General features: G+C 31.0%; 2 protein-coding genes across 2 annotated transcripts; one reads left to right on the forward strand and one right to left on the reverse strand.

Moving 5' to 3' along the window:
• The first annotated feature begins 452 nt into the window (after positions 1 to 452).
• Positions 453 to 11,216, forward strand: LOC123679000. The gene is made up of 4 exons (XM_045616304.1): positions 453 to 549; positions 2,129 to 2,265; positions 4,736 to 4,896; positions 10,761 to 11,216. The coding sequence occupies exons 2-4, from the start codon at positions 2,133 to 2,135 to the stop codon at positions 11,121 to 11,123; spliced, it is 657 nt and encodes a 218-aa protein (XP_045472260.1). The 5' UTR covers positions 453 to 549; positions 2,129 to 2,132; the 3' UTR covers positions 11,124 to 11,216.
• Positions 11,217 to 11,759: 543 nt separating this feature from the next.
• On the reverse strand, positions 11,760 to 14,382 carry LOC123679003 (protein SMG9). Its single transcript, XM_045616309.1, has 7 exons — positions 14,214 to 14,382; positions 13,951 to 14,158; positions 13,428 to 13,807; positions 13,155 to 13,366; positions 12,368 to 12,512; positions 12,160 to 12,307; positions 11,760 to 12,063 (listed from the first exon to the last, which is right to left on the reverse strand). The coding sequence occupies exons 1-7, from the start codon at positions 14,262 to 14,264 to the stop codon at positions 11,870 to 11,872; spliced, it is 1,338 nt and encodes a 445-aa protein (XP_045472265.1). The 5' UTR covers positions 14,265 to 14,382; the 3' UTR covers positions 11,760 to 11,869.
• Between the last annotated feature and the right edge of the window lie 146 nt (positions 14,383 to 14,528).

A 14,528-nucleotide genomic window follows, 5' to 3' on the forward strand; every position in this document is an offset into this window, starting at 1 on the left:
TTTGCCGTTTAATGAGCGCTCAAAAATTGAATTTTGAAATCAGGACATCAAGAAATACAAAGTTAAAATTACGAATATTCGATCTGGAATTCGTAACAAATCATCCACATTTCCTGCAATTCTGTCAAATTATTCTCGGGTTCAAACCCTGCGGCATAAAATTGATAATAGGATTTTTATAAACAAATTGAGCTATTCTTTGTTAAAGGACGAAATAATAAACCAATTCGTAAATTTTACAGCTTTTCAGGAATGTTATACGGATATAAACTCCTGCTGCACAACTGTTATAGTACACAGATCCAGGATGTAAAGACGAATTATTCTTATCCAACATCTCAAAGGTGCATTCGTCCAAGGTAGAATAATGAACCGATTCTTCGGTTTTTCATTTGAATTTCTTTTTGTAATTCCATCGCAGTGTGTTTTATCATACCCCACCTCCCTATAAATACAGGTATCATCTTCCAGCGTCTTCATTTCTAATTTGTGGACTACAACGCTGTGCGCGACATTCGAGTTTATTGTGAAACCCAACTAGTGGAACCGGTGAGTTGTCTTGATAAATAATGGATACTTCAATGATTATTCTCGGATGTACACAAGTTTTAAAAAGTTTTTTTTTCGTTATTATGCAATAGATAAACACAACAACAGTAATTTTGTATTTTTGTTTATTTTTTTTATTTTCATCTTGTTTTAGTTTTTCATTATATTTTTTTGCGATATCGTACTCAATATGAATGGGAAATCACATAGGTATGTCTTCTTGCCCTCAGTGTTATCTGACACAAAACATATATTAATTCGGTAGATTATAAAGTATCAGTAGATCAGTTTTGAAAATTTTATATGTATATCTGGAACTCGAATCTTAATGAAACTTTGCGATAATTATTCTATAAGCAATCTTTAATTTTCGATTGGATTGAAATACTATATTTTGAATAATTGGAAAAAAACTTTATACAGAAGATTTTTATTTACATCATTGTACTATCGCATACATTTTAATGTTGAACAGTCAATATTATTCAATTTTCAATTAAAATTCATGGGTCCAATTTTGAGATTAGGATTAAGTTACCAATTTTCATCTTAAGAATTCCGCAATACTCAATAGTAGGTTTCTCATAAAAATTGGACACCCTCTGGATCAAACTTCGATATACCAAATCTTATATTATTGCAAAAATAATTAATTTTTTTAAAAAGCGTTCAAAGAAAATATTTGTTTAATCCACCCTTAAAAAATTGAAGTACCTAATTGAAATTCACGATGTACATAATACGGCCGAATTTTTACATATCCTAAAAATTTCAAGTATTAAATTTTGCATGGAATTCTTCATAAATATTTATTCATATATATTTTCAAAAAATTACTATACTAACTAATATTTTGAGAATATTTTTCCCTCCAAACACGTAAACCACTGACATTTAAGGTAATGTAGCTTTTAAAACCGCAAAGGTTTTCGATCATAATGCATACTTATTTGAAAGAGAATTGATCGATATTTATATCTATTATATTTTGTATACTTAAGTCAAAGCTTTGTTAGTAATACCAGATTTGAGACAGGTTTCAATACTCTTGGGAAATCAAAGTGGTAGATATCACACCGGTATTTTTTTTATCTTCTGTGAAAGGATACGTAATAATTTACTAGAAACCGATACAAACATTAAAGTGAAAATTTTCGTAGAAGGAATAAAATGACATGTATTATCATTATTTATACTAGCAAGAACAACCTGCCTTAAGAAGTTGAAACTTTTCTTATCGATAATTTATAACATTTCGTGCTTCAGAAAGAATTAAAAACCAATCAGAATTATCCAACTACATAATTTCCGATTGTGCACCTATCACTCAATTCCAAGAAATGTTAAATGTTTTTATATCAATAATGAAATGAAAACTTTCGATTAAATTACGTCTTGATATTCTTGAAGACACTCTGAGATTTGACGTCTTCGGTAGGTTCTGAGTGTAAATAAACAGTAGAACAAAAGTACAAATGCTCTTGACACTTGGCTTCATTTGTATTTCTATCTACGAAATTTCGTTTTTTTATTTTGTTATGAAGGCATTATAAATAAGGTAGATATTTTTTTTTTTCAGGAAAATGCAGGGCGTTTGTCTTTTCCTTTTTATATTTGTGTCAGCTGCATTTGCCCAGTTTCCTAATGGACGCAGTTTGCATTTGCCGAATCCACAGCTTTGTGCCCAAAGAGTGATTCACGAAAGAACTCCTGACGGTGAGTCTGACTTACAAGTTGATTATTAATTATGTACAGGGTGTTTCACATAAGCGGGCCACTGGATTTTGTGACCCATCACTATGATAGTATTTTTCACCGGCTCTCTAAATAAGTTATCGGAAAAACTATCGAACCAAGGCATGGAAAGTTATTGAGGAAAAACCATTTTTCCAAAAAAATTTTACTGGTTTCCGAAATGAGAAGGTCTAAGGACATTTTCTCACCAATTGTTTCTTCATTTGAACTCCCGGTTTTTTAGAAAATAGAAAATTTTTGTTGCAAAATATACTTTATAATATTTTCCCATATTTTCTGAATGCTCAATCTTCTTATTTCGAAAACCAGTCAAATTTGCAAAAATATTTTTTTTGGAAAAATGGTTTTTTCTCAATAACTTTCCATGCCTTGGTCAGATAGTTTTTCCGTTAACATATTTGGATATTGCTCAAAGGATAAGCCACAAAATCCATTGATCGCTCACGTGAAACATCTGTACCAAAATTCAAGAGAATAGCTCCAAGAACCAATTTTTTTTCTACCAAAAATTGCAATTATTTATTACTGAAAATAAATAACACACACTCGATATCATTATGGTCTCATGTGGTATGCTTAAGTTTCTTAGCTTTCCCTATTTCAGCCAAGTTCAATTGAATTATGGAGTTTATTACAGTTGGTAGGTACCTTATTTAAACGCTTGATGGTTATGTTAATCGAGTATTATTTTATTAACATTCCGCGGTAGACATCTTAATTTGCAATGCCCAAATTATACCCCAGCTGTCCATAGGTATGAAGAGAAAACATGTATTTGTCATCTCAGGTTAATAGTAGAGCCGATTTCTCTCCAAGACTATATAAACATGGTGGATTACAGTTCATCATAACAAGGAAATTTTCTTCCTTAGGTACAGTCAAGTTTTTTATCGTTGATTGTTTGGTCTTGAATTGCATGAATGTTATCTCAAAGAAATTCAAAAATTTTTCAATTTGAAATGTGTGTAATGGATTTATCGAGTACCTATGATCTTGAATATAATTATCAACAGATAGAATAAGGAAAGATTGAAGATATTTCTTCATATTTTTCTAAGAAGATTTAGGAGCTATCTGAAGACAGTATTTGTCGCTTAGTAATTTTTTATATATCCAGAATTAATGCTTTCATTCAATTCATTCAGCATCAACAATACACTTACCTTATCACCTCAGACTTAATGCCTCCTGTAAACTGCTGTAAGTTGAAAATGATGAAGCAGCGTCTTTATCATACAGGGTGTTCTACCATTGACGCAACGCTCTATTACGGTGAAGCGCTGAAATTTTCAATCAAGCACCATAAGTCTCCATCAGATCTACATTCTAAATTTTTTTGGGGATACACAGGGTGTACCAAAATAGAGTAGATGACCAATAATAGGGTTATTTCTTATGGAACATCCTGTTTTTCATTGAATTTTCAGATTTCATGTAATAATTAATTAAAGATCGCAAGTTTGCTCATATGCTTGAAACTTTTTTGAATATTTTGGTTTTTCATAAATTTGAAGGTTCTTTGAAAAAAACTTATGGATCCAAGATGGATCTATTTATTCAAATGAGAGTAAATACCAGAAAAACGGGGGTAAGAACCTATTGACTTTTTGACAATCATTGATCTACTGTGTGTTCAAAATGAGACAATTCATTGACGACTCATTAATATTAATATCGACCTTATTCCAGATGACACACCCTGTATTTTATTTTTTTAATAGTTAGCAAATTTAATCATCGAATTTTTTAGACAAATTATCTACCAAATGATAAAATAAATATAGAATGTGCCATTTGGATTAAACCCCATGTAAACATTTTAATAAGTCATCAATAAATCTTCTCATTTTGAACACCCATTAGAATTCTCAATAATAATAAAAAAGTATCTAGTTATACCTATGTTCTTCTAGTGCCTATTCACTTTCAAAATCTTATTTGAATAAATCCATTTCGGAGATATTTAGCTTTTAATAAAGACCTTCCAATTTGTGAAAAATCGAAATATCTCAAAAACGGTAAGTTTAAAGCATATGAAGTTGTGAACAAAATTGAATTCATTTATTACATGGAATATATGGAATTCAAAAATTCAATAAAAACAGGGTGTTCCACAAAAAAAAATCCATGTCATTTTCACTTTTTTTGGTGCACCCTGTGTAATTCCAAACAATTCGGGAATGTAGCTTTAATGGAGCCTTATGATGACATTGTGTCGAAAAAAAAATCGAAAGTTCAACGCTTAATCTTGATAGAGTATCGCGTCAATATCCTGTATAATCTTTCAACGCAAAAAATTTACTAAAAACACTTTTTTGAACCACAATACAATAAATTTAAATATCTTCGATAGATGAATACGGTATAAGTTTTTTTTTACTCAGATGATGATTTATCTCTATTTGAACCTAATTAAGAATCACATTTTCAGGTAAGGGCTACTTCTTCAGTTGGAGAGAACCTCAAACTAGAGGAGTTGAAAAAGATTGGCTAGATGGAAGAAACTTCTGCAGAGAAAGATGTATGGATCTGATTTCTTTGGAAACAAGCGCAGAAAATGAATGGATCAAACAGAGGATTGTTAGTGAAAATGTAAGTATATTGTAATTAACATTTTTCGCGTGATCTTTTTGAGGAATGTCAACAAAACAAATATAGTCCGAGGTATAATTTAATGTTCCCCAATCTATAATGAATCAAATAAATAATATCCCTGTTTTGAACGATGAATAGGGTCGAATGAAAGTTTCTTTTCTAAGGAGACAAAGAAATTGTGTTAAGTTCAAGAAAACAACTTCTTACGAGGTCAAAAACCTCACCACTAAAAGCTCAGTCTCGCTTCTTTCGATTATAGGTTATGTGTACATGTTTACATGTATTTCTTTGTCAGGACGAATTACATTGGAATTTCGAAAGCTTGTTGCTCCTATTAGGAACATATCAATCTTCCGAAGATAATATTACCAGCCATCAATTTGCTTTTAACTCGAATAATGCACAGGTGGTGATCAAAAATGAAGAGTTGTAGCAGAGGCGGTAAAAAATTTGAAATTATTGAGGAGTTTCAATATTTCTAGCTCTAGCCCCATAATGAAATACATATTAACTCATATGGGAAAAAATAATGTTGTTTATCACAATGCGGGGTGTGAATCAAGATCTGAAATATTATTATGAGCTACGCCTTGGTGAAAAATATTCTAGATTTCAGCAATACATAGTTTTGTTATTGCATGTCATCAGGTTTCCGAGAAATATTTTTTTAAATTTGATTGGTTCATTTTTGCCTTTAAAATGAATGGATTTAACCAAAAATGGGAGATCACAACCGATTTTTTTTAATAAATTCCACTGGGCAATATGTTTATATTGTTCTCGACAGTTGGGGACGCATTTTGGTTCATTATTTTCAATATTTAACTTCTGAAATCGTTCAAGGGAAACATTTGGTAACTGCCTGAAATTTTCGTAGTTTGGAATGTATCGGGTGACCCAAATTCGTTGTCCAGTAAGAAAATCTCCTTTGAGCAGGAAGTAAATTAATGGCACATTTTCGGACTCAATTTTTGAGATTTTTGGTGAAAACCACAAACACATAAAATCAACTGTTTTTAAGCTATAAGAGAAAATTGTAATATGGTGTGAAACGACAAGTTCTCATAACTTCCATATTAATGGTACTATTAACATGAAACAAAAACATTTTACAGGCACTTTTTTCATTAGAGTCCATTGATGTAATCATTTGTTTTTTATTCTAATTAGTTGCGAAGTTATAATACAAACTTTTGTGTTTCTAAATGTAAATTATACGAATTTTTTTCTATAACAGAATAATAAAATCGTTCTTTTTTATTTTCAAAAATATATATTATACTATGATACAAAAATTACTAATCAAACAATAAAAATCATAAAAAGTTTCACGGCAAATCAACCAAGTGCCTACCTATGATAATGTGTAAACTTCAGATAATTAAAATATTTGGTAGACACTAAGATCTCCGGATTTAACACTGTTAGATTTTTTTCAACATTTCCAAACTGATGAATGTTTTTCTTCAATGTTACCAAAGTAAAAATCTAACGGTGTTAAATCCGGAGGTCTTCGTGACCACTGATTATTTTAATTATCTGAAGTTCACAGATTACCATAGATAGATATGCATTTGGTTTATTTTCCGTGAGAAACAGAAACTTTTTCTGATTTTATGGTTTGATAAGAAATTTATATGTAATTTTCGAAAAGAGAAAAAAAGTGATTATTTTTGTTATAGAAATTTGTATAATTTACATTTAAAAAAATCAAAGTTTGTATTATAATTTCAAAACAAATTGCAATATAAAACAAATGATTACACCAATGGATTCTACTGAAAAAAGTGCCTCTAGAATATTTTTGTTACATGTTTATAGCACCAGTAATGAGGAAATTACGAGAACTTAATTTTTCAATTTTCTCTTATAGCTTGCAAACAGTTAAATTTATCAGGTTGTCGTTTTCGCCAAATTAATTCTTTCGAAAATCAATCCCAAAAATGTGCCATTCATTTTTTCCTAGCTCAAAGGGATCGCTTCTGAGGTCCGCTCACTAGACGACGTATTTGATGGGACACCCCTCAGAGGAAAGAAAACACCTCTGAGGGACACCCTATAGAGAATCAGAAGATTGACTAAAAAAATCAGTCCGTTCAGATTTCAGAAATTGTTCGTGAACTATAATAGGTACATGAAATAAAAACTGAAAAAAAAATCAAACTGTAAAACCCTGTATCCCGAAAACAAAGCATTTGCGGGCCCATGTTTATAGGACTTTTTTTCTTAAAATGAAACGAGGGTTGCGGAATCTGTCATGTTTGTTTGACCCTCTAATTCAGGAACACCCTGTAATACTACAGTTTTTTTGTAGTCTCATGTTTAATATAATTTTTTAATTCTGCACATCCCAAAACTTGTTCAAATTGCTTTTTCATTCAATATAATAAACCGAAATTCAACAAAGTGATTCAAAGCTTGTATCGAATTAGATCTAGTAATTCATGTATATCCTCAAGTTCAAACAGTTACGGGTATTCAATAGTCATCTTAATTTTTTAGCTGACATACTTTGTCTGAACAGAACGTAATAAATCTTGGTGTGAATTTCGCAACCTCTATATCCGCATCCTGTAATTGAAAAACTGATCAGCTACCTCCCTTGATATGACACTATGGTCTCATTTTATATTCACGTTTCGTTTGGAAGAGTTGTAATTTGCAATAACCTAAAATAGGAGAAATTACAGGTGTGTGAATAGCAACGCAGTTATAAAATTTCACTTTCTTCTATTTGAACAATGGGTAGGCGTAGGAGAAATTAGATTTGATGTGTCGTGTGTAATAATGTCGTTCATACCTCAAGATGATTTGATTGTTTATTCATTGGTCTTGCCTATATGAGAAAAAATCAACACTTTCACTCATACAATAATTGGAAATCCTTTGAAGGAATCTTTTACTATGTATTGGAGGCAATCTTATTGTATTTATTATTTGTATACATATATAATATGGGATTGAGTAGAAAAGAATAGCGCAGACGATAAAAAAACAATAACCGAATACAAAAATAAATTCTTATCAGTCTGTCTTTCTCACTACATCTCTTGTACACATAGAGTAATAAATATAGATAGAGGAAATATTCGTAATTTTTACATGTCCCCAACATGGTTAGATCACGTTGTCGGATTGTGATATATTTTCAAATCCACAATTTCATTATATCATTATTAATGTATATTATATTGAATGAAATATATTTATTTCCGATTAAATATGCAAATTTGGATATTTGGAATCCGATATTTTTCCTAATTGTCGAATTTATATTAAGCAGAATATTTATTTTTTTCTGTATCTACCTGCTGAAATCCAAGGTTTGGCAACTATTGCTCTCCTAGTGTCATCTGTTTTTTCGCGTCGTTTGACGCGCTTGAAGATTGTTTTCTGAATGTCTGATATATTTAGGTATTCATCTCAATATATTTTGAGTTGATATGAAACGTTTATTCACTATCGGACATAAGAAGTGCGTTCTTTGTGGAGAAACTCGCGAATTGAGTGAAATATCGTATCACTGATAAGTTTTCATTTCCGCGCGCTTCATGTCAAATTTTATAGTTCATGTTGGGGGCAAAATTTGCTTACTGAAAATGACTTATGCTAACTCTATCTATGTTTATTACTCTGAGGTTGTACAGGATGATCTCCGAAATTTCTGAAGAATATCATTACGCTTTTCAAAGGTATATTGGCAATAGTGATATTGGAGCAAAATTTAAAATTTTTTTCATTGAAATGATAATAATTGTATTTATTCTCACATCAATAAACTGTTACATGATAATTAAAGGTATAATAGTAGATATAGGATGAGGAAACCATTAACGTGTAGTTACGAGCTTTTGAGCAATCGTTCATTTGTGCGTCAATTGCGTACCCTTGGAGCCTATACATAACTCTTTATAGCTGTCTCAAGTTTTAGTGCCTGGTAGGTATATGTTTTTGGAGAATAAGGCCGATTTGAAATTGAATTATTCGATATTCTCAGTAGAAGAAATAATATTTTTAATGAATGCGTTGATGGTTTCTTCGGAAAAAACAATGATAGTCTTCAAAAATGGTTCTACTTAAATTCGATAGTTTCCGCGTTATTATACATTTTCTTGGTTTATGTTGTAGGTGCACACTGCGTGTACTTAAATTTTATTAATTTCTTTCGGAATAAGTCAATACACTCAAATTTCTTTGTCTATACTATCAACTTTCCTTCTTACGAATTCTATGGTCACAAAATATTGAAGATGAATTCTTCATACAACATAAATCAAGAAAGTCTTAAATAACTAAGAAATTACTGAATTTCTATGCATAATCATTTCAGAATACAATAATTATTATTCCTCGCATAATCTAACTCAATCAATGTCCTCGATAACTTCATCAATTACATCATTATAAGGTCTTGAATCGATTATGAAGCATTGACATAGACTTTATCTTCCACGTGAGCCAAAAGAAAAAAGTCTGAAGGTGTTAAGAGGGGTTTATACCACGTGACTTTCTCGTTATCTGCCAAAGTTCAACTACTCCAGTCTCCTCAGCGTTTTTGAGATCTCACCGCTTTTCAGGTTTAGTAAAGCAATCTCAAACGTTCCTCTGATTTACCTTATTCTTCACATCACTAACTTGTCCCAACAGCTTAAAATTTTCTAACAGTTTTACTATTGCTCACCGAAAAGGTGCTTCACGACGACCCAAAAGTGCTTTAGATTTGCAAACTGTGACTGCAAAATGTTCTCAATTTTTGTAGAGAATTCATCAATTTCAATGCGTCGTTGAAGCGTGAATCGTTCCATTTTTAGTAATGTCGTAGTTTTTAATTGTCAAATGATGACAGCTTCAAAAGTACCCAGATAGCGGTCTAGACCAAATGAAACCTCTTATTGGAAAACCCTGATGTAGTTTCAAGAGCGACGAATGAAAACTGAATATTCAAGGGAGATTTAAAAGTTAAATTTTTTCAAACGATTCCAAAGGTTTGCTATTGGAGATGAATTAAAATCAAGTTATCAAATTGAAGAAAATTATACAAGATACAACTAAGATGTCTAAAAACCCATACAACCAATAAATATTGAGAGTGTAATGAATGATAAGATCATTTAATATTGACCATTCTCGACTACACAATCCTATCCGTTATTATTTCGATTAATGCATGTTTGGACATCAGTATCCATTCTTAAACAAATAACCTCTTCAATTACCATTCTAGTTTTTATTTAATCAAGCTACTATTTTTCAATAATTTGCAGTGTTTTTGTACCAAATTCCAAGCACATTTATGTTGCATCTGACATTTTATCTCCTTTTATAGTAGTCGAATACGGATGGTCCAAACCAAATAAAAAGTACTAGAAGATACAATGCTTCTTGTTGTTAAGATGCCAATACGAATAGAGTGGGATAACTTGAGATGATTTTCTATGGCCTATCGCTTCACACTCCGCCCTTGCTATCCAATATAAAAACGAAATTTAGAGATAAAATTCGATGGCTTTTGACTGTGGTCAATAAAGTGCAGTTGTTATTATTATTATTTAACACATGGTATGCAAGTGTCCAGAGTTGGCTTGACTAATATGGGGTTGCCGGTCCTGGATTCCCGAGAGGTAACGGCCAAGGCCCCCAAGGAGGTTGTCAGTTTTATTAACGTCATTGACGACCTCCTTGGGTTTCCATGAATGAGTAGGGTAGAGAACAAAAGATCCACAAGGTCGCACTTCTTGGAAGGCTTACCGAGCCACAACGACCCCGGTTCAAATAATAATAATAATAATAATAGAGATAAAATTACTATAAAATTATTTGATGAAGAAAAAGTGAATTAACACCAAAATTTCTTTTTTAAGGTGAAATACATTTGGACATCTGGACGTCTTTGCGACTTCAAAGGTTGTGACAGAGCCGATCTTCAACCCCTCTCTATCAACGGGTGGTTCTGGACTGCCGTTCTTCAAAAGCTCGCCCCAACCACCCAGAGAGACCAAAATGATTGGTCTGAATCTGGTGGAATCGGCAGGCCTCAACCAGACAACCGTGAAGCACAGCAAGGTGGCGCCACTGAAAACTGTTTGGCCGTCCTCAACCAATTCTACAAGGATGGCGTTAACTGGCATGATGTTGCTTGTCACCATGTGAAACCTTGGGTATGCGAGGAAAACGAAGATTTGTTGAAATATGTCAGATTCACAAACCCTGCACTTAGGGTGTAAAAATTTTTATGTTATTATCGACTGAAACAAGTTTATTCTTATTTATTAACTATTTTTAAGATTGAGTGTATGAATAAAGTTAATTAAATTTTACCTTTTTTTTCTTCTTTAATCTTTCATATTTTTAGTAATTTTACTGAAAGTTGTTAAGTGGTATTGTTGGATTCATTTCAATAACTTTGGTAATTTTATCACATTCTAATGTTGGTACTCTATTTATACCAACTTGTTGAATTTAAAAGTTCAATATATTAAAAACTCAAGTTTGACTAGGACTTGGAAAATAATCCTTGTCCTTCATTTTCAATTATATCGATACATATTTGCCAAAGTATCGTAAGTGACACCATACATTATTTACAGGAACAACCTTTTCTTGTTAGGGCGTGAAGCTTTTATGTAAGGTAGTCCATTAGGGGGCATAATATGTCCCCTAGTGGACTAAAGAATATTTCGGACTACCTTACATAAATGCTGCCCGCCGTAAAAAAATAGGTTGTTCCTATAAAAAACGTTTGGTGTCACTTATGATACTTTAGCAAATATGTATTGATATTATGTATCATCTTTTCTTTTCACTTTTAGTAAGATGGACTATTTGCCAGATTTAATTCCATTAAATTCATTTAAATTATATCAACCATAGAAGACTAATTTATTTATAGACGTTTGAGATTTTTTTTATCATTTATTCACTTTCTTAAAATTAAAAACAAATATTACTATCACAATTTTGGACTGAATCACTAAGGCATCAATTTGGTGTACTCAACAAAGAAGGAACTTTTTCTCACATTTTCCCATACTTTAGCACAATAAACAAGCCAGGTTTTCTCTGTTAGCTGAACATGTGTGAGTGGGTTTTTGGTAACTCCTAACATGTTTCCTTTTAATTTCTTGAAAATATCTTCCATTGGAGGGTGGCCCCTGAATACCACACCTAAAAAAATATTGTAAATTTCCTTCAATCTTATAAATAAACCTAGCAATAGCTATGTCAACACCAAATAATTTGATTAACCTAACATTAACTGACCTTCATTTTCTTCATATTCAGGTACTAAAAATATATTGAGTGGTGGTCCACAAGTTTCTGGACATAAATGTTTCACTAATCTGCCTGAAGCAATTCCCAAATTGCTGTTCAAGATTAGTCTCGATTTGAGAAATAGAGATTTGTACGTCTGAAATCACAAAAATTCAATTAAATCAAATCCTAGAACATATAACTATAACCATCCTACCTTTTGTATAATCTTAAATTTTGATGGTGAAAAATCGTCAACAGTAGCCCTATTGTGTATTAATAACAAATGGGGGAAATACTCAGAAACTTCATCTTCTGAGTTCGTCATAGTAGGTTTCATCATTTCAGAAGCTTGGATAAATCTATTAAGGAAAATATTATATGACACAAACACATTGCAAAATTTTCACTATGATTTATTATTTGTTCCTAAACTATCTCAAATCATTGATAAAAAGATAGTCTTATGGTAGACTCAAAATTTGATTCTACACGTCAAAGACCAGTATGAAAGCCACAGAGCCACCGTCCTTTGTTGAAAATTGCCGAGTTGTCAATAATAAATTTTTTAAACTTGTCAAATACAGCATATAGCTAATTATTTATGTATCAAATTCCTTGCAAAAAGCTCCTATAGTTCCCGAGAAAATATCTGGACAGATGGATTTTTTTAAATCGATTTTTGGATTCTACAAATTCCAAAACATAACTTTTCAGGGGTTGTTAATTTTTTTTTCTGTAACAATTCCAAAGGTTTATCATTAACACATAATAAACCAAAATAGGCGGACTGAATGACAACTTAATATGGATATTTTAAGTGCCAATTTTCTGAATATGAAAAACTAAATAATCAAACAGATGGACTCCTAGGTAATATCTTTTGGTCTCTTCTATAAAAATATCACTCAAAGGACACAATAATTTTTTTTCCAATTTTAGTTTTATCACCATGAAATTCATCTCATATTAACAACTATCAATCTGAAATTGGATATAATTACCTGCAAGTATTGCTATCAAAAAACCAATCTTGAACAACAATAAATATATGGCAAACTGTCATTAGAAATGATGTGATTTGAAGTGCTTGTATTTCACCACTATTTTCAGATTGTATTATTTCGCTTACAGAATTGGACCTTTTATTGTCATTTTCAACTAAATCATCCATAATAGCTAAAGAAGAAAAAGGTTGACAGTCTAAGTAGATGATCTAAAAGAGCATATATTAATTCTTTAGGTGAATTTCGAATCAAATAATTAAGCCCTCTTACCCTGTCATCACTGATATAAATATCTATTCCATTTGTTCTATTTCGAATGCATTCAATGTCTTCAGCAGTTTGCATCCGAAATATTTCAGAATCATTTTTCTCTGAATCTAAATCAAGTTTGGAGAACTTACTTGAAAGTTTATCTCTTTTGTTTCTTGAATTATTTGTAAACACTTCATTTAATACATCTTTCTTTATTTTATTATTAGCTAGAACATTCAATATGGATGATTTACCAACCCCTTGCTGTCCAATAACTGCTACAACCAGAAAGTCACTATTATCTCTAACATAATCTTGTAGATTATCAGTGAATAATATTCCATCGTCTAAGAACTTAACAGCTTTGTGCATATATTTTAATTCTGGTATAGTATGGGCTGAAAATTATTTCAGGTTTAGTTATTAAAAATTCTTTTCATTTTTTTTATTAAAATTGATAATACTGAATAAATTTGAATCTAGTATGATAATATTAAGTAATCATTTATAACGATAATTGAAAAGTAGATAGATTATTTACCCTCTGCATTGGATGAAAATGTTCCAGTCTGATTAGACGATTCATTATCTCTAGAGTTTTTTTTAGGAGAACCTATAGTTTCTTCATGCTCTCGAGCTTTAAGCAGAATTGTTGGTTGTTTAATCTTTATTTCTATTTTAGCATCATCCTCTTCATTTGATTTATTGAATTTATTAATAATATTTCTGCCAACATTATTAGGAAGATCCTTAAAATTATAATTATTGACAATAAAAACTGAATTATAAAAGAGGGAACTATACCTTCGATATGTATTTTTTTTTATAACTTCTTCCTCTATCAAATTCAGACATAATCAAGAAATTAGAATAAAGAAATGTCTAGAAATAGGAATAGTAACAACTTTTTTATATCAACAACAATACAAAATACAGGACTCAATTTTTTTCGAAATTGACAATTTCATAGAGCAATGTTCAATTTAATTTCAACGTCAATCAATTAGTTTATATTCTATGTCTGCTTTTGGTAAGAAGATATTTTCAATTCATATCAATTTTTGAATACAATTTTTTCTTCAATTCAACTGATCATTTTGCATTGAAATTAACTTTGCC

Source organism: Harmonia axyridis, chromosome 4, assembly GCF_914767665.1.
Source record: "Harmonia axyridis chromosome 4, icHarAxyr1.1, whole genome shotgun sequence".
Classification (NCBI taxonomy): domain Eukaryota; kingdom Metazoa; phylum Arthropoda; class Insecta; order Coleoptera; family Coccinellidae; genus Harmonia; species Harmonia axyridis.

Bases quoted from the DNA above. Each gene is read 5' to 3' on its own strand.
- LOC123679000 (XM_045616304.1), top strand. From the start codon at position 2,133: ATGCAGGGCGTTTGTCTTTTCCTTTTTATATTTGTGTCAGCTGCATTT. The intron at 2,266-4,735 runs GTGAGTCTGACT...TCACATTTTCAG, and splicing joins TCACGAAAGAACTCCTGACG to GTAAGGGCTACTTCTTCAGT. The intron at 4,897-10,760 runs GTAAGTATATTG...TTCTTTTTTAAG, and splicing joins AGAGGATTGTTAGTGAAAAT to GTGAAATACATTTGGACATC.
- LOC123679003 (XM_045616309.1), bottom strand. From the start codon at position 14,264: ATGTCTGAATTTGATAGAGGAAGAAGTTATAAAAAAAAATACATATCG. The intron at 13,808-13,950 runs GTAAATAATCTA...AATAATTTTCAG, and splicing joins ATTTTCATCCAATGCAGAGG to CCCATACTATACCAGAATTA. The intron at 12,513-13,154 runs GTAATTATATCC...TTTCCTTAATAG, and splicing joins TTTGATAGCAATACTTGCAG to ATTTATCCAAGCTTCTGAAA.